Source organism: Anomaloglossus baeobatrachus, chromosome 12, assembly GCF_048569485.1.
Source record: "Anomaloglossus baeobatrachus isolate aAnoBae1 chromosome 12, aAnoBae1.hap1, whole genome shotgun sequence".
In the NCBI taxonomy this organism is placed as follows: domain Eukaryota; kingdom Metazoa; phylum Chordata; class Amphibia; order Anura; family Aromobatidae; genus Anomaloglossus; species Anomaloglossus baeobatrachus.
This window is the reverse complement of record NC_134364.1, coordinates 51,188,025-51,207,300: the sequence shown is the minus strand read 5'-3', so window position 1 is coordinate 51,207,300 and position 19,276 is coordinate 51,188,025. Positions and strand designations below refer to the sequence as shown.

Genomic DNA, 19,276 nt, shown 5'->3' with positions numbered 1-19,276 from the left:
GCTGCATTATTATATATGGAGGCCTGGGGGGGCTGCATAATAAACATGAAGGACACCTTATATTATACATGGACTATAGGGGTGTATTATACATAGAGGTCTATGGGGCTGCATTATACATGGTGGTCTATGGGTCTGCATAATACAAAATGAAGGACACCTTTTACATGGCATAAAGGTGTGCATTATACATGGAGGAGTATGGGTCTGCATAATACAAAATGAAGGACAACTTTTACATGGCATAAAGGTGTGCATTATACATGGAGGAGTATGGGTCTGCATAATACAAAATGAAGGACACCTTTTACATGGCATAAAGGTGTGCATTATACATGGAGGAGTATGGGGCTGCATAATACAAAATGAAAGACACCTTTTACATGGCATAAAGGTGTGCATTATACATGGAGGAGTATGGGGCTGCATAATACAAAATGAAGGACACCTTTTACATGGCATAAAGGTGTGCATTATACATGGAGGAGTATGGGTCTGCATAATACAAAATGAAGGACAACTTTTACATGGCATAAAGGTGTGCATTATACATGGAGGAGTATGGGTCTGCATAATACAAAATGAAGGACACCTTTTACATGGCATAAAGGTGTGCATTATACATGGAGGAGTATGGGGCTGCATAATACAAAATGAAGGACACCTTTTACATGGCATAAAGGTGTGCATTATACATGGAGGAGTATGGGGCTGCATAATACAAAATGAAGGACAACTTTTACATGGAATAAAGGGGTGCATTATACATGGAGGAGTATGGGGCTTTATAATACAATGTGAAGTTTTATGAGGTTGCGTTATAATACATATAGGACTGTGGGGGCTACAATATAATAAATGGAGGACTATGGAGCCTACCTTATACATGGACTATGGGGGTGCATTATAAAACACGGAGGACTATGTGGTGCAGTATAATATATGGAGTATTATGGGGTGAATTTTAATACATGGAGAACTATGGGAAATTCATTATAATTGAAGGGCTACTTTATACATGGATGATTATGGGGGTGCATTATAATATGGAGGATTATGGGGTGAATTATAATACATGGAGTACTATGGAGGTGCATTCTAATATGAAGGGTTATGTGGGACCCTTTATACTATTTGGAAGGCTATGTGGGTCCATTATAGTATTTTGAGAACTATATACAAGAGGGGACAAAGATACAAGCAGAGGATGGGAACGTTTTGTGCTGAGGGAAAAAGGCTCTTTCCCTCAGCACCCAGCTTTCCCATGCTCTGCTATACATCTCTCAGCACCCAGCTTTCTCATGCTCTCATATGGGAAAGCTGGGTGCTGAGGACAAGATAACTATCAGAACATAGGAAAGTTGGATGCTGATAGAGGAATTTCAGATCATGGGAAACCTGGGTGCTGTGGGTAAGAGCCAAGTGTCACCGTCATTATCCCCTACCCCAGGTGTTGGTGTCAGTGTCCCGTACCCTATGTGTCGGTGTATGTGGAGGGGGGGCCCAGGTCTGAACTTTGCACCGGGGCCCATCCAACTCTAGTTACGCCACTGGAAGGAATGATATTATTTGTCTACATGTTTGAAAGCCTTATGGCTTCTTCCTCAGGATAACTCATGTACGAGTCTATTAACCTTTTTCTCTCCATATTTGACTTGAAAGGACACTTAGCATTCAGTCATTGGACCGCTTTCTTCTTCTGTAATCTACTATGTTGGTCTGTGTGGTGGTCACGTGATGCATTTGCTGGCCGAGGATTGCTGAAGTCAGGTCGAGCTTGATCTGTCATCGGCTGTGTTGGGCTATCTAGTGGTCACGTGATTCGGTTTCTGCGAGAGGATTGCCGAATTCACGTCTTTTTGATCTGGCATCGACTGTGTTGTGGTCACGTGATGCATTTTCTATGCCAGGATTGCTAAGGTCAGATCGACTTGATCTGTCATCGACTGTGTTGGGCTGTGTATCGGTCACGTGATGTATACTACGCTCGATGATTGCTCAATTCGGCCTGATCTGTGATCTACTGCCGTAGCCTGGTGGAGGTCACGTGATATAGATTTGATTCTGTACCCCTCTGATTTAGTCTGTGAGGCGATCATGTGACCTTACTATACAGTCAGCCGTAAAGTGAGCAATGCTCCGTGCAGTGAGTCGCTGTGCGGCGGCAGGGCTGTGCAGTACCCCGGCTGTACTCTCCACACACCGGCCAGTATGTGTGTCGGTCTCCCCTCAGTCCGGGCTTGCGGATGAGGAGCTCCACGTCCGTGTGCAGGGCCTGAGTCCCGGGGCTCCGGTGACCCTGAGGGCGGTGGCGGCGGACGAGCAGGGCTGCCTCTTTGATTCCTGCGCCCAGTATGAGGCTGACGGCTCCGGCTGTGTGGACCTGCGCAGGGAGGGCTCTCTGGGGGGCGACTACTCCGGGGGGCTGCCCATGGGGCTGCTGTGGGCCCTGTCCCCCTGTGTGATGGAGGCTCCTTACCGCAGGCTGCAGAGGAGCAGTGTGCACGAGGCTCTGCGGCTGGAGGTGCTGGTGCACAGGGGCCACAGCCACCCCGAGGCGTTACCCGGAGCCCTGCTGGCCAAAGGCAGATGTGAGCGGCTGTTCCTGGCCCCCGGAGTGCGGAGGATCCGGCTGAGAGAGGGGGCAGTGAGGGGCAGCCTGTTCCTACCCCCAGGTATCTCTACAGTATGGGGGGGTATAATCTGCACCGCAACAACTTGTGCATATTCCAGTACATAGCGTGCATACCATCAGCAGGATGACCTTTGTCTTTAAAAGACATTGTCCCCTCCCCCCTTCTCAGCTGTGTACTTTAAATAAACAAAACTGTGCTATATTTGCAAACCCCGTCTCCTCCCGTACATCACCAGCGCTGCAGCTAATCACTGAGGTCAGCATCGTAAGCTTGTATTCGGTGTTAAAAGTATTTTTTTGGGGCACTGTTTGGTTCCCTGCGCATTCAAATATGTCATCTGTGAGAGGAGCAAAACCATGAGATACTCAACAACTGGACTGTCAGAACGAACTCACTGATGGATCCTCAGTTCACTCTTTCCACGCCCAGCATTAAACCGCAAAATACAAGATATGAAAGGCAAATGGTGCAACCCTTTTAATCAAATACAATTGGAAAAGATACATTTAGTTAAAATATTATCACTAATGGTGGAAAATCCGCCAGAGGGGAAAAGTGTCTACAAGGAGACAATTCCCTTTAACCCCTAAATGAAAATCTGTTGGGATAATTTTACTGTTTCCACCCCCCCCCCCCCCCTCGTTTGTTCACCAGAACTAGTTTGTATGAGTGGACAAGCTGCAAAGTTAATAATCCGTACTATTGGGGAAATTAAGTGCAGAAACTATCCTTATAGTTTTGCTGAAATCTCATCTTCTAGCTATTACTGCTTTAGGCCTCCGACACACTCACGTGAAAATCACCCACGTGCCGAGAGACACGTATTTCCCCTGCGTGTTGCGTGAATGTAAGTACATGTCTCTGGTACGTGCGGGCCAGGTGTGTTCTCCGCATGCTATCCGTGATAACATACGGAGAACAGGTTATTTACATACTCATGTGGTCCTTCTCTTCTGTCTCCAGCCCTCCCGTCTCCCCGCTGCTGCTGCTTCCGGCCGCAGTGAAGTGAATATTAAATGAGAATAATGAGCGGCGGACGGCAGCAAGTGGCAGCAGCGGCAGAGACAGGAGGGCAGGAGAAGGTGAGTTAAGGTTTGTTTTTTTTCTCTGACACGTGTGTTTTCTCCGGCGCGTGTCACACGGGACCGCATCCACACTACACCCGTGTGGTACGGGTGCGGGCCGTGTGACACCCGTGCTGCCGGAGAAAACACTGACATGTCAGCGTGTAGAAAAACGCACACACTTACAAACGGACACACGTTCCGTGTGGTTTTACGTGTGTGTGCCTGCTACAATAGGGTAGCATTGCTGAACGTGTCTCCGTGCCGCCGGTACGTGCAAAAAATGGCAAACACATACCGGCGGCACGGATGTGTGTCGGAGGCCTTACACTGTGAATGTTCTGCATGGAAATCTACATGAGGAATCCTCACCAAATACATAACTTGGGCCTAGCAGCAGGGTCTAATGAAGGCCGATTTTGTTGATCGATCAAGATTGAAAAACCCTGCAAGGCCCCCTTCACACATCCGTGAAAAACGTTAGTGTTTTGCATGGCCATGTTGAAGGTGCATTTGGCCCATCCGTGTGCTGTGATTTCGGCACGCTATTGTTCACCGTGTGCTATCCATGATGGCACACAGAGAGCAGGAACTTTTTACTAACTGTCCCCGGCACCGCTGCTGTTTCAGGGTCTGCGGTGCAGTGAATATTCATGAGCATAATGAGCGGCTCGGAAGCAAGTGACAGCAGCACTGAAGACAGGCGAGTATAGAGAATCATTATTTCAAAGACACATGTTTTCTCCTGTACGTGTCACACGGATCACATCAGTGTGCGGGCCGTGTGACATCAGTGCTGCCGGAGAAAAACAGACTTCTCTGCGTGCGGAACACACGGACACGCGTGTGCGGCACATGGACACATGTTCTTTGTGAGAACACTGATGTGTGCGCAGACCCATTGATTTTAATGGATCTGCTTATGTCCGTGTCTCCAGTACATATGAAAACAGACGTCACACATACCGGAATCACTGACGTGTGAAGGCGGCCTTACTGGAACCTCCAGTTGTGATACAACAGCAGAAACCTGCAAAGCAGGTAAATATTGCCCAATAGTCCAATATATACAAGATAATAGCAGGGACTAAAACTTAACTTTTAATACTCCAGATAAAAATATATCAATATTACAAAAGTGCAGTAAAATTGCCAAATGGCTATAAACTGAAGTGGTCTCACCCAGATGTTCTCCAGGGATAACAGGACACACCGATCCAGGGTTGATCAGAAGCGGAATAAACCAGGGTAAAGCATTGGGAGATGGTAAAATATAAACCCTGTCGTGCCCCGTGCCAATGCTTCCGCCCTGACAAGGGCAGCGCCCAAGTGAGCTGTCTGCCCCACAACCAAACAAAAAAGCGTTCTCCCAACGCGTTTCCCTCTAAGTGAGAAGAGTTCTTCAGGGGAGAATAAAGAACAATTTGAACAACCTGCAGTGGCAGGGTTCAAGAGGCTGATCAACAGGGGCACGGCAATGGGGAGCCCCTGTGCTCCCTGCTACGCCAACTTGTTCCTGGGCTGGTGGGAGGATACCACTGTTTTCCAAGAGTCTATGACATCCTTCACTGATATGATTGACCTTTGGGTCCGGTTCATAGACGATGTTTTTCTCCTGTGGAAGGGGTCCCGTGAACAATTCATTGAATTTGTGGGGAGGTTAAATCTGAACCCCCTAGGACTGGCTTTTACCTATGTCATTGATCCCGTTAGCCTGCCTTTTCTGGATCTAATGGTGACAATTGGTTCAGAGGGTAGGCTAAGAACAACAATCTACAGGAAGCCCACTGCCACAAACTCGCTCCTCAGGTGGGAGAGTCACCATCCCCCCTCTCTCAAGCGGGGCATCCCTAAGGGACAATACCTCCGCTTGAGAAGAAATTGTTCTGATCGGAACGAGTTTGTGGCGAGGGCTGTTGATTTAAGGTCTCGCTTTTTGAATAAGGGTTATCCAGACCATATCCTTAAAGAGGCCTTTAAATACTCGTTGAACCAGGACCGGAACAAGTTACTGACACCCAAGCGCAAGTGTGATGATGAAATGGGTGTGGTCAGACTTATCACGACCTATACCAAGGGTGCCTCTGTTATTAGACAGATCTTGGATCGACATTGGGGGATCCTTGGTATGGACAAGGATGTTGCGGATTACATTAAACCACAGCCAAGCATCACTTTTCGAAAAAATCGGTCGTTAGGTGATCGTCTGACTCATAGCCATTTTGTGCCACCCGTTGAGGGAACCACATGGATCCCCAGCAGACCACATGGTTGCTTCAAATGTGGCTCATGTGTCGCCTGTAAAAATATTCAAACAGGCAAAAGATACACCAGTACATCCACAGGTGAATCTCTGGACATTAGAGAATTCATGAATTGTAAAACTAAGGGTGTTGTATATCTGGCTACCTGTCATTGCGGTGTACAATATGTCGGTAAGACGACACGTGAGCTCCGGAGACGGGTAGGTGAACATATGGGGGACATTAGAAACGATCGCGATACCCCCATAGCACGGCACATGAATGTACGCCATAGTCAGAACAGGGAGGCCATTTTTTTCATGGGCATCTTGAAAGTTAAACAATCCCCCAGAGGTGGTAATTTCGATCGTGCCCTATTACAAAAAGAGGCGAGGATGATCTTTCGCCTTAAGACTTGCCATCCGGATGGCCTCAATGATCAGATCAATTATGGATGCTTCATATAGTCTCTGTATCTATAGTAGCCAACTGTTGTGTTTTTATCCTCTCCGAAAGGTTGACCTTAGGCCATTGACCAGTCTTTATATTTAGCCCTTTACTTGGCATCCACTTTATTATAGGGTTTATTGAGGTCCAGGTTGGGAATGTTACCAGACCCTTGGGATCTTTGGAACAGTTAGATCCAAGATGGTCCGTCTTTGGGAAGGACATTGTTTTTTCTCCTTTCCCCCCCCCCCCCCTATTCTTTGCAGTAGTAGTTGTGGATCACTGATCATAGTTTCGCTATTCATATGTGATTATACCCTTCAATTTACCCTTCTGGTCACCGCATTTTTGGTCGTCTTGGCGAGTATCCTACATTTTAGTTTGTTGATCTGATGAGCTGACGATCTAACTCTTTATAATAATTAGTAAGTTCATGAATAATCCTAGGTGCTCTATCTGCTGGTCATTAGTGCCCTGTATATATTTGAGTTATCATTCATCTATGAAAACATAGGCTGATGTTTGGTTTTGCTTATTAGCACTAACTGGCGATATGAGGGTGATACAAACTGTATATGGACAACATACGTCACATGATTTGTGACGATACACCCCTATTGCAATATGATTGGATGGGATATATATCACAGATTGGTCTGCCAAACTATACATGACCTCTGTGATGGACGTTTCCCATACCCAATCATTTTCTATTAGCTCCACATTTGAGCACGGAAGTGTGCTAGTCACATGACTATAGGTGATATTTGTCGCCAGCAACTAGAGCATTAACCTAATAATATGCAGGGAGTCGCCACTGTACGTTGGTGACGGGCCCCCTGTACGGAGTGATTGGATGGGGAAGCTTTGTTTGATCATAATACTGTTTATCGCTAAACCGGATGTGACCTCATTGATTGACGTTTTTCCCATCCAATGGGTGCTTATGCGTTCCAGACTGGAGCGCGGAAGTCTGCCGGTCATGTGACCGGAAGTGATCTCAGACGCCGACAGTGTGGGCACGAATGGAGAATTATGCAGGGTGCTTCCCTGCACAGCCGAAGGTAATGATTAATTAGCAATGGGTATATAGCGATCTTAGGCACCAGTGTCCATGTACCACCCTATACTTGGACACATAGCCTGTACCTTTGATCCCTGCCACTGCAGGTTGATCAGCCTCTTGAACCCTGCCACTGCAGGTTGTTCAAATTGTTCTTTATTCTCCCCTGAAGAACTCTTCTCACTTAGAGGGAAACGCGTTGGGAGAACGCTTTTTTGTTTGGTTGTGGGGCAGACAGCTCACTTGGGCGCTGCCCTTGTCAGGGCGGAAGCATTGGCACGGGGCACGACAGGGTTTATATTTTACCATCTCCCAATGCTTTACCCTGGTTTATTCCGCTTCTGATCAACCCTGGATCGGTGTGTCCTGTTATCCCTGGAGAACATCTGGGTGAGACCACTTCAGTTTATAGCCATTTGGCAATTTTACTGCACTTTTGTAATATTGATATATTTTTATCTGGAGTATTAAAAGTTAAGTTTTAGTCCCTGCTATTATCTTAACCTCCAGTTGTGGCCTCCTGCCTGATCTGATTTCACACAGAGAGATGGTACAGGACCGCTGTACGATACCTAGAAATAATCACTTGTGGGTCCTAATACAGGAATCAGATTAGTGCGCTATGCTATATACCGTAGCTGTTATATATTTTTTTTTTATGGTGACTGCGCCGTGCTCAAAGATAAAAAAAAAAAACAACCCTAGGTTAAAGGTCCTTGTCATATGTTAGGCTGTTTTGATGAGTAAATCATTACATTACCTGGCTCACATTAGCTTTTTTTTTGTTTGTTTGTTAACTTTTGATTACTGTATTTCCAGGGGAAGGTCCCTTTCCTGGTGTGATTGACATGTTTGGGGATGATGGTGGCTTGGTGGAGTACCGTTCCAGCCTCCTAGCGAGCCGTGGCTTTGCTTCTTTGGCTCTGCCATACTTTGCCTTTGAAGACCTCCCACCTGCAATGACTGAATTCCATCTGGAGTATTTTGAGGAAGCTGCCAACTTTCTTACCCGTCATCCAAAAGTAAGACTCCTCCGAGATGTTTAAGGCTATGTGCGTACTTTGCGTCGAGGTAGTTGCAGTTCTAAACGCATCCTTTGGCAGAAATGTTTTTTTGCCAACGTTGCTTTTGACCACAAAAACGCTATAAATACGCTTGCATTTTGGCCACGTTTTTACCGCGTTTTACATGCTTTTTCATTGCTTAAAGTCAGATGTGTTTTGAATACAAATACTTTGCTAAATAAAGTTTTAACATTCAAACACTATGGAAAAATGGGAAAAAATTGTTAACAAATATCAAGATTAAAATCCTAAACAAAATAACTGATTTTATTAAAATGATAAATGTTTGTTAATATTTATGTATAAAATAACGTTAAATTAATGTTTTTCATATTTTTAATTGTCGGACTATGTGTGTGTGTAAAGGGACATATCATGCCTTTAATATAATGTCAAAAATGCGTGCAATTAAATTGCCAAAAACTCATGTTTTCTGCATCCAAAAAGCATGTAAAACGCTAGGATTTTGATGTAGAATGCGTTTTGCAACTTTTCATTGACTCTAATGTTACCAATACGCAGCTCAAATGGCAAAAACAATTGACATGTTGCTTCTTTAAATGCTGAGTTTTTGCCCAAAAATATGCAAATTAAACGCTGCGTTTTGAACTGCAAAGTGCACACAAGAAAACCCTATTTCCCATAGACATTGCTGGAAAATCAAAACGCATGCATTTTGGCACTAAAACGCTGCAGTTGGAAACGCAGGTAAAAACGCAAAGTGCGCACATAGCCTTAGGCTATGTGTCTACGCTGCGGAAAATGCGCGGATTTTGCCACGGATTTCTCGCGGAAAAGCCGCGGATTTCCCGAAAATCTGCAGCAGCGGCACTTCCCAGCCATTTCTATGGCATTTTGGAAATGCTGTGCCCATACAGCGGATTTTTCCGCAGCGGATTTTGTGCGGATTTTGATCCGGAAAAATCTGCAACATGTCAATTATTGTTGCGGATTTTGATCCGGATTTTGGCTTTAAAATTGGGGAAAAAAAAAAATCCGCACCAAAATCCGCTGCAATTCCGCGGTAAATCCGCGGCAAATCCGCACCTTTGAAAAGGTGCGGATTTTGCGGCAAAGCCGCGGATTTTGATGCAGAAAAATCCGCAGCAACATTCTCCCGTGGACACATAGAGAACCCGTTGCAAGCCTAAGGCTATGTCAAAAAGGAAAAAAAAAATGGAAAATAAATATTAATATATATATATATATATATATATATATATATATATATATATATATATATACACTGTATATGTGTATATATATGTTTATTTTCCATTTTTGTCCCTTTTTGACAGAGAACTCATATCTATATAGAGTATATACACATATATATATATACATACACAGTATATACTGTATTTATATATGTTTGTGTGTGTGTATATATATATATATATATATATATATATATATATATATATATGTGTGTGTATGTATGAAGGTATTCTGTAATGTTGGGTAGTTATTATGTAAGATAGTGGTAGTTACTGAGATTTCCTAGGAAACGATACGACTTAGGGCTCATTCAGACGTCTGAGTTTCCTGTGTGAGTTCTATCCATGTTTTTTTTAGATTGCTCTCATACCTAGTCTATGGGGCAATTTATATGCCTGTGACTTTTCACACACTGGGAGGTCTGCCGAAAATATATAGGCATGTCCGATTTTGATCCAAGAGTGGGATCAAAATTGGCCATGCAAGTCAATGGGTCTGGGGAAAAAATTGGATTACACTCTGGTGACATCTGAGTGCAGCCTGATCGTCACAGACTATCAGATTTTTTTTTAATCTATTTCTCCACATATAAGAAAATCAGCTGACACTTGTACCACGCTCTGATCAAAGTCTAATCAGGATAATCGGTCAGTTTTTCTTACAAATGGAAAAATCGGACGTGTGAATGAGCACTTAGGATAGGTGCACATTATCTTTGTAGCCATTGTCAGAAACATACTGTCACGCGTATGGACCGCTACCCAGTGAGAGGGGCTTCTCTGACCCTGTAAGATAGAGAACCCTGACTTGCCCTCAAGGAAGCTAGCATGTAAAATTCACGGCTCATTGCAATATCTCCAGGAAAACTGTGGTCGGCCAGTGGTCCGCTGGCAAAATGTGCAGGAAATATGCATGAAGCTGCTGGTGCCTGTTAAAAAAATATACTCTTAAATATATTTTCCTTCAAATACGTAAAGGCGCATGAATGAAAAGACCTCAAAAATGTAAAAAAATAGATAAAATACATTTATTTAAAAATGGTTGAGTATATTCAATATGGGCATATTTATCCCTTATAAACTTTATTAATAACCTATGCCCTCCAACATGAACAGAACTATGAACGTATATGTCTTACTATGAAATATTTGATAACTTGATGTATTAATTTCAATCATTTTACAGTGCCCACAGCAGCTTGTGGTCAAGTTACATGAACATGACTCAGCTGTCACATGCTGGTCACCAATTAACCACTCAGAAAACACAACGTACAAAGTTTCTTATAAAAAGACTGGACTCTATTAATGAGATTAGGGAACCCTTCGAGGAAGCTGAAGTGTACGTACCGCTCCTGTGATGCAAAAGGCCGGGTTGTTCCTTCTCAATAATCGAGTCCCTCTGATGAGAAAGGATTGCTACAACATAACGGTAATGTTGATGCATATTTCTGTTATTGTATAAGATTCTATGACTATAAAGTAGTGCTAATGCCTATGTACCATTGATTATTCATGTGCTATTAAAATAAATAATATCTTGCTATAAAGAATCTTAGTATTCGTGCCTGATTAGGATATAAGTGAGCGCTTCGTAAGTACGGGCTTTCAGCCCCCTTTTTAGGAGAATTTAGCAAGACAGATGCTAAAAGGAAAAAACGTCTGATTAAATGAGGACGAGTCTCCCTAGAAAGTAACCAGCGAGACACATACGCTCAGGGAGGTTGCGGGTGACAGTCAGGATAGAGGCCGAGACATCCGTTCCATCATAGGGACCCATTGTAAAGAAATGTGAACCACATGGTATACGATTCTGTGCTGTGGCCTTCTGGATAGGGAAGCTAGGTCTGCTCGTCCTTTTTATGCAGTCACATAGCGGCCAGAGGAAAGCTCATAGTGTACATTTATGTCTCCGCCTGGTGAAGTGGAATGTTCCACTATATGTCACAATACGCTCCAGAGGTATACTGTAGGGGCTGCACACCTAGTGTAATAGACATTGGAGTGAGACATCAGAATTTCTGCCTGTGTTTCATATATCACATTGTAATAATAACACTTTTTATGTATGTTCCTTTTTTCCTGCAAGGTTGGAGGGTCTGGAGTTGGTGTAATCGGATCCGGTAAAGGAGCAGATCTGGCTCTATCCATGATCACCTTTCTACCCCAGGTGATTGCAGCTGTCAGTATATCTGGGTGCTGTGCCAACACCGCTGCTCCACTGAGCTACAAAGACATCACCATCCCAGCCTTGGCATACAACATGAGCCGGGTCAAGATCTCCCAATCTGCAGTGTTTGATGTCTCTGAAGCACTTGATGATCCACTGGATCCAGCGAACAGCCAGTGCCTGATCCCAATAGAGAAAGCACAAGGCTCATTCCTGTTTATTGTGGGAGAAGATGATCGGAATTGGAAAAGTTCTGTCTATGCGAAGGCTGCTGTGTCTCGCTTGCAGGAAAGTGGGAAAAGTACCTATAACCTGATCTCCTACCCTGGGGCCGGGCATCGGATTGACCCTCCGTGTAGCCCCTTCTGCCCAGTTGCTGTGGATCGAGTCCTGGGGGTGCCTATTTTAAGTGGAGGTGAACTAAAGGCTCACTGCCAAGCTCAGGAAGACTCCTGGCAGAAAATTCAGGACTTTCTTCATACCCACTTACAATAAGATGTAAAAACTGATCCAAGATGTGCGACTCGTTCTACCGTTACCTCTGTGAGGTGGCACGGTGCCATAATTTCAGTAAATAAGGTTCACTTTATTCCTGTGCTCTGATCATAAGAAATGGGATATTTTTTAGGGTTTTTTATGTGTTGTTAATGTGACCCATTGCCGATAATTATTTTACAATTTTTTGTTCACTGTCTTCCATATTCGTTTTTTGGAAAATCAGGAATGACAATTGAAAGAAAAAAAAATGGTAAAATGGAGAATAATCTTTAATAATTATTTTCTTTGTGAAACACTAGTGTAAAATATTTATATAATTTTTATTTTTTTAATCAAATTTTAATATCAGATTAAAAAATTCTCAACAAAAATTGCTCCAGAAATCTTCATATACAAGGCAATTCACCGGACGCAAAAGTATGAATGTGCAACAATCTACATCTAGCTGTCTTCTAGCGATCACTGCATGTGACCCTTCAAAGCAATGGCTGTCCAGGTCTGCAATATTGAGGTGGGTTTTGAGGTTGGGACCCTTCTTTAAGGGGCACTTTGCACACTACGACATCGCAAGCCGATGCTTGCGATGCCGAGTGCGATAGTCCCCGCCCCCGTCGCAGCAGCGATATCTTGTTATAGCTGCCTTACCGAACATTATCGCTACGCCAGCTTCACATGCACTGCGACGTCGCTCTGGCCGGCGACCCGCCTCCTTATTAAGGGGGAGGGTCGTGCGGCGACATAGCGACGTCACACGGCAGGCGGCCAATAGAACCGGAGTGGCGGAGATGAGCGGGACGTAAACATCATGCCCACCTCTTTCCTTCCGCATAGCTGGCGTGAGCCGCAGGACGCAGGTAGGAGATGTTCCTCGCTCCTGCGGCTTCACACACAGCGATGTGTGATGCCGCTGGAACGAGGAACAACATCGTAACATTGGTCATTTCCAAATTATGGAAATGACCAACGCTACACCGATGATACAATTACGACGATTTTGCGATCGTTAATCGTATCAAAAAGGATTTACACACTACGATATCGCCTGCGACGCCGGATGTGCGTCACTTTCAATTTGACCCCACCGACATTGCACCTGCGATGTCGTAGTGTGCAAAGTGCCCCTAAGACGTTCATATGTCTTTATAGATTATATAGGAATGTGTAATGAGAAGAGAACACCCTCCAGGGTGTTCATGGACACAAGTGACGCGTGCTAGGCCGGAGTCACACTTGCGATTGACTCTCGTGTGACTCACACGAGTTTCGCATCGGCATCAACTGGCACGGCCACACACTCTCCGGACAGGATCGGGTCGGCTGCATGTATTTCTGTGCAGCTGAGACACTCCTGTCCGGAGAGTGCGGCTGTGCCGGGTGATGCCGATGCGGGACTCGAAAGTATGACTCTGGTCTAATGAGGATCTGACTCCTCAGTGATGGTTCACTCCTAATTTAGAATATACTGTATTGTGAAAAATGTATGTGAAAAACTTGTGAAAAAGATTGACTGGTGTAACTCTTCACAGCTGCCACATGGTGGAGCCGTCCAGTCTGCTTCAATCTGAGGTTGGAATTTTCCTTTAACCCCTTACCGCCAAAACCTACTTTCATCTTCATAACCAGGCCAAATTTACAGTTCTGACCAGTTTTACTTTATGATGTTATAACTGTGGAACACTTCAACGGATACCAGTGATTCTGAGATGCCAATACCCCTTTATGTGGTGGAAAACTACTGTTTGGGCGCATGGCAGAGTTCAGAAAGGAAGGAGCGCAATTTGAATTTTGGAGCTCAAAATTGTCTGGACTTCGATGGTGGACACCATGTCGCATATGCAGTGCCGCTGGAACCCCCACAAGTGAACCCATTTTGTAAATTACAACCCTCAAGGAATTTATCTAGATGTGTGGCGAGCACCTTGAAACATAACGTTGACCCGTGAAAATAAATCACATTTTTCCTACTAAAATGTTTCTTTGTCCCAAAATGTTTCATACAAAGCATACAGTTAATTGTGCAATTTCTCCTGAGTATGCAAATACACCATAGGTGGTGGAAAACTACTGTTTGGACGCATGGCAGAGCTCAGAAGGGATATTTGAATTTTGGAGTGCAAAATTGGCTCAACTTCGATGGTGGACGCCATGTCACATATCCAGGCAGAGCCGCTGATGTGCCCAAATAGTGGAAAACACCCACAAGTGAACCCATTTTGTAAACTACAACCCTGAAGGAACTTATCTATGTGTGGTGAGTACCTTGAAACATAACGCTGTGCCGTGAAAATTAATAAAAGTTTTCCTACGAAAATGTTTCTTTATCCTAAAGTTTTTCATATTCACAAGGGTAACTGAAAACAAACCATACAGGTAATTGTGCAATTTCTCCTGAGTACACCAATACCCCATATGTGGTGGAAAACTACTGTTTGGGCACATGGAAGAATTTGAATTTTGGAGCGCCATTTTGGCTGGAATAGACTGTGGACACCATGTTGCATTTGAAGAGCCCCTGAGGTGCCAAAACAGCAGAAACTGTTTAAGCTGCAAGTTTTTAGTTTTTATAATTGCTAATAGGACAAAAAGGACCACACAGTTTGTTGTGCAATTTCTCCTGATTGCGTCAATAACCTACATGTATTCGGAAACTACTGTTCAGGCACAGTGCAAAGCTGAGGAGGGAAGGAGCGCTAAAATCTAGTGTTATGGTTTTTGGGTGCCATGTCACAGTGGCAGAGCCCCTGAGGTGCCGGAATAGCGAAACCCCCCACAACTGACCCAATTTTATACACTAGACCCCTCAATGAATCCATCCAGTAGTGCAATCACATTGACACCACAAATGTGTCACAGAAGTTTACCACACTGGGCGGTGAAGAAAAATGAATTACATTTTCACCACCATTTTTGTTTTAAACCCAGATTTTACATTTTCACATGGGGAAATGGATTACAACGGCAGCAAAATTTGTCACATAATTTCTACTAAACGTCACAATACCCCACATGTGGCTGTACAGTACTGATTAACCAAAACACAAGATTCAGGATGGACGGAGCGCCATTTGACCCTTGGAAAATAAATGATCCTAGAATAGTTTGCACATATTATACACAAAGCCCCAAAGTGCCTGAAGAGCAGCATCCCACGAAGTGACCCAATTTTGGAAATTACACCCCTCTGGGAATTTATCTATAGGTATAGTAATTATTTTGCCTTCATGGGTGTTTTCCAGAAACAAACAGCAATGAATGTTGCTAAGTGAAAATTACAAAGCTGACATTATAGTGCTCAGTACATTGTAGTGCCCGTACATTTCGCCAGCTAGTGCTTCTGGAGACATGGACCAAGTAAATTAAGTGGGCTTTCCTCATTACAGTAATGCCAAGCATGTGGACGCTAAATGTGGTTCAGACACAGTGTGGGGCTCAGAAGGTACGGTTCATTTGGACTTTGGAGCACCAAATTCACTGGATTTCTTTTGGGGAGGGGGGGGCATAGCATTTTTCCAGAGCCTTCGTGTTATGAGTAACAATTCACAGACCTGAGTGGGGATTTTTTTTTGGTTTTTTTTGTGATGCCAAAGCTTCTGTGTTACACACGATTGCCATGACGTACCCATATATCATAGGTCGGGAACTGCTTCCTAACCATGACATATGGGTACCTCAAAATTTGTGCCAGGGTCAATCTTTATTGTTACAGATGATTTAATTATTATATATTGCTTATATCGCGCCATTAATTTTACACCACTTTACATACATTATACTGCAATCACTGTCCCCATTAGGGCTCACAATCTACATTCCCTATCAGTATATCTTTGGAGTGTGGAAGCCAGTGCCAGCCAGCAGAATTATGACTACAAGCCACTCTAGATATTATTTCTGTATATTTAATTAGTCCGCATTGAATCTTTTTGTCCTTACCCCAGACTCCATCTACGTGCACCCACGGGCCTCACACACTGGAACATCTGGTTCATCGGGTAGAACCTGTTCCGAGGCGTAGGCAATGCATACATTGTAGCTAGGAGGAATCGGCAAAACGGAAAAAAATCTCTGAATATAGCAGTTAAATAAATAGGTAAATAAAGACTCTCGCTGCTCCATTGACCTTATGTTTGAGGAGCGGTGACTGTTGATTTGCACTTGGCAATTCTTCACAATACCTGGCACCGAATGAGTCAGGGCCGTTATCTGGAAATGTGCTGCAACAAAACCAAATTGATATTGACTAAATTGATGAATTACATGTAATCTTTAATACATATATTATTGGCAGAAGAAGAAGGAAAAAAATGTGTTATATATATTTATAGTGTGTGTATGTATGTATGTATGTGTATATATATACATACAGATATACACACATACACACCGGTGTGTGTGTGTGTGTGTGTGTGTGTATGTGTAATATATATATATATATATATATCTATCTATATCTACATATGAATATATATATATATTTTTATGTGTGTGTGTATATATATATATATATATATATATATACACACACACAAATATACAGTATATATATATATATATATATATATATATATATACACAATATTTAAAAATAAAAAGAAAAATGTGTGTTTATATATATTTGTGTGTGTGTATAAATATATATATATATATATATATATATATATATATATAAAATAACTAATATATTTGTATAGATATATATTTTTTATTATTTATTTATTTTTTTGTGCAATTATCCATTATTTTACGCAAACTCTGCAGCGGATCCAGCACAAGGACTTTCTTGCTTTTATTTTTCCCATTCTGTTGGAATCCATTTCTGACTTTTGCTGACATAAATGCATTAAATACCAATTAAAATATCCCAGAAAAAAATAATCCCAGAAACTCACTTCAATGAAATTGATATGCTAAATGTTATGCCCACCTCTCCTTGGCAATGAATCCTCCATAACTGCAGTTAATTGAATTATTTATCCTTGTAAAACCTGGTAACATAGACTACAACATTAAGGACACAGAAACCTCCATATTGACAATTTGCTTAAAGGCGTGTATTTTTTTTGCAATAAAATAATTTTAATTGAGTTTCTTTAAAAATATTGCACCATTTGCCTTCTATAGCCTCTGTTTCACTGTCGTAAAGGGGATGTCCACTATTTGGACAACCACCATTCATTCCCCTTGTTCGCCCTGTAAAAATAAATAAGCCTATACTCCCCTCCAGTGTGGCCACAGTTCCAGTGATGTTTCAAGCCACGTTCTCTGGGACCCACATAACATTGTTATGACCCGTGAGCCCAGCAAACAATCAGCGCTCGTCATCTGTCTCCCCACCTATGGACATTTGAGCAGTATGTGAGTGCAGCGCTGACTTCCTGCTCAAGAGACAGATGCCAGGCACTGATTGGTCACGGGTATCGCGTGTTATAGCAATGTCTCTTGGGCCCCAGGAACATGTCAAGAGATGTTGCTAGAACTGCAGCCGCACCCGAGGGGAGTATAGGCTTATTTATCGGCTTATTTATTTTTGCGAGGGTGAACAAGGGGAATGATTGGTGGTTGTCCAAATAGTGGACATCCCCTTTAAGACAGTGGAAAAGAACCTGTAGGAGGCAAATGGTGCAATATTTTTAATGGAACCCAATTTAAAAAAAATATAGAAAAATGAGGAGGGGTTGTTGAAGTAGTGGACAACCCCTTCAATTTTGGCTGTAAAATGAGCTAACTGAGAATCTGTTAGTAAGCTCGTTCTGAAAAGATTATGGACCTGATTCAGTATTTTTACATATATTATTATGTCACTTTTCTTTTTTCTTGTATTCATTGCCGTTTTTAGTGGCAAGTTCTTTAAAATTGTGCACACAAGTTAAGGAATTTGGCGCAAAATAAAAAAATGGTCTTTTTTTTACGTTTCTTAGAGTAAACAGTTACATGTATCAATAAAATGTCGCTCAGGACTCTAATATTGCATATAGAATACAAGTCACTCGTAAGGACCAGATTCATCAAGATCGGCAATTTTATTGGAATATTGGAAATGGACACTCCTGATTCATTAAGAGGCACACGACTTTTATTTTTTTATTTTTTTTTAACATTCTTTTTATTATTTTTTAATAATAACAGATAATCAATAATCATATAATACAATATGGTTATGTAAAACTACAAAATTACAGATAGTATATCTCCTGAAATCCCAACCCCCCGACCTCCCCCAACTTTTTTAAATATAAAAACTATTTCATTCCTAAACCTTTTAATTCACAACTTATACTCACATCTTATATTTCTCACCTGAGTCATACTGCCCAAACTATGGGACAGCATGAATCGGGGGTCTGTGTGCAGAATTGCAGCCAGGTATAATAAATAAGTTAAAAAAAAATAAAAAAAAATATATTTATATATATATATATATATATATATATATATATATATATATATATATATATATATATATACTTTGAAGTTTGAAGATTCATCCAGGGACCATAGGAAAAGACCTGATTGGTGCGGAGCTGCCTCCATTTGGATTTTTCCAGTGCTGCTGTAGGTGATTGACAGGGCTCTCCTGTGTACGTAGCCACTGCCGGACACAGACAGACAAGGGCCCCTGTACAAGAACAATATATGGGCCCCTTGCAACCCAAGAGCTCATCAAAATGCAAAATTGCACCAGCTTTGGAGGTAGAAATGGGCCCTTAGGACCCTCATGGGCTCCTGTGCAGCTGTACAGGTTGCACCAATGGTATGTCCGCCACTGTTTGTACCTGTCAATCAACTAAACCGATGTTGAAAGAAGCTGGTTCGGGAATGGTGCCTGACTAGTTCTGTCTCCAGCAATGGTCCTCGGCTGGATCTTCGAAGTAAA

At 42.6% G+C, this 19,276-nt stretch overlaps 2 protein-coding genes across 2 annotated transcripts in view; both read left to right on the top strand.

Moving 5' to 3' along the window:
* The window catches only part of LOC142257722 (synaptosomal-associated protein 23-like), a 285,299-nt gene that overhangs the window by 225,919 nt on the left and 40,104 nt on the right, over positions 1 to 19,276 (top strand). The gene's annotated exons all lie outside the window — the stretch shown is intronic.
* LOC142257407 (acyl-coenzyme A thioesterase 1-like) lies at positions 2,095 to 12,920 on the top strand. The gene is made up of 3 exons (XM_075329513.1): positions 2,095 to 2,675; positions 8,273 to 8,475; positions 11,824 to 12,920. Exons 1-3 carry the CDS (start codon positions 2,135 to 2,137, stop codon positions 12,397 to 12,399), a joined length of 1,320 nt encoding a protein of 439 aa, XP_075185628.1. The 5' UTR covers positions 2,095 to 2,134; the 3' UTR covers positions 12,400 to 12,920.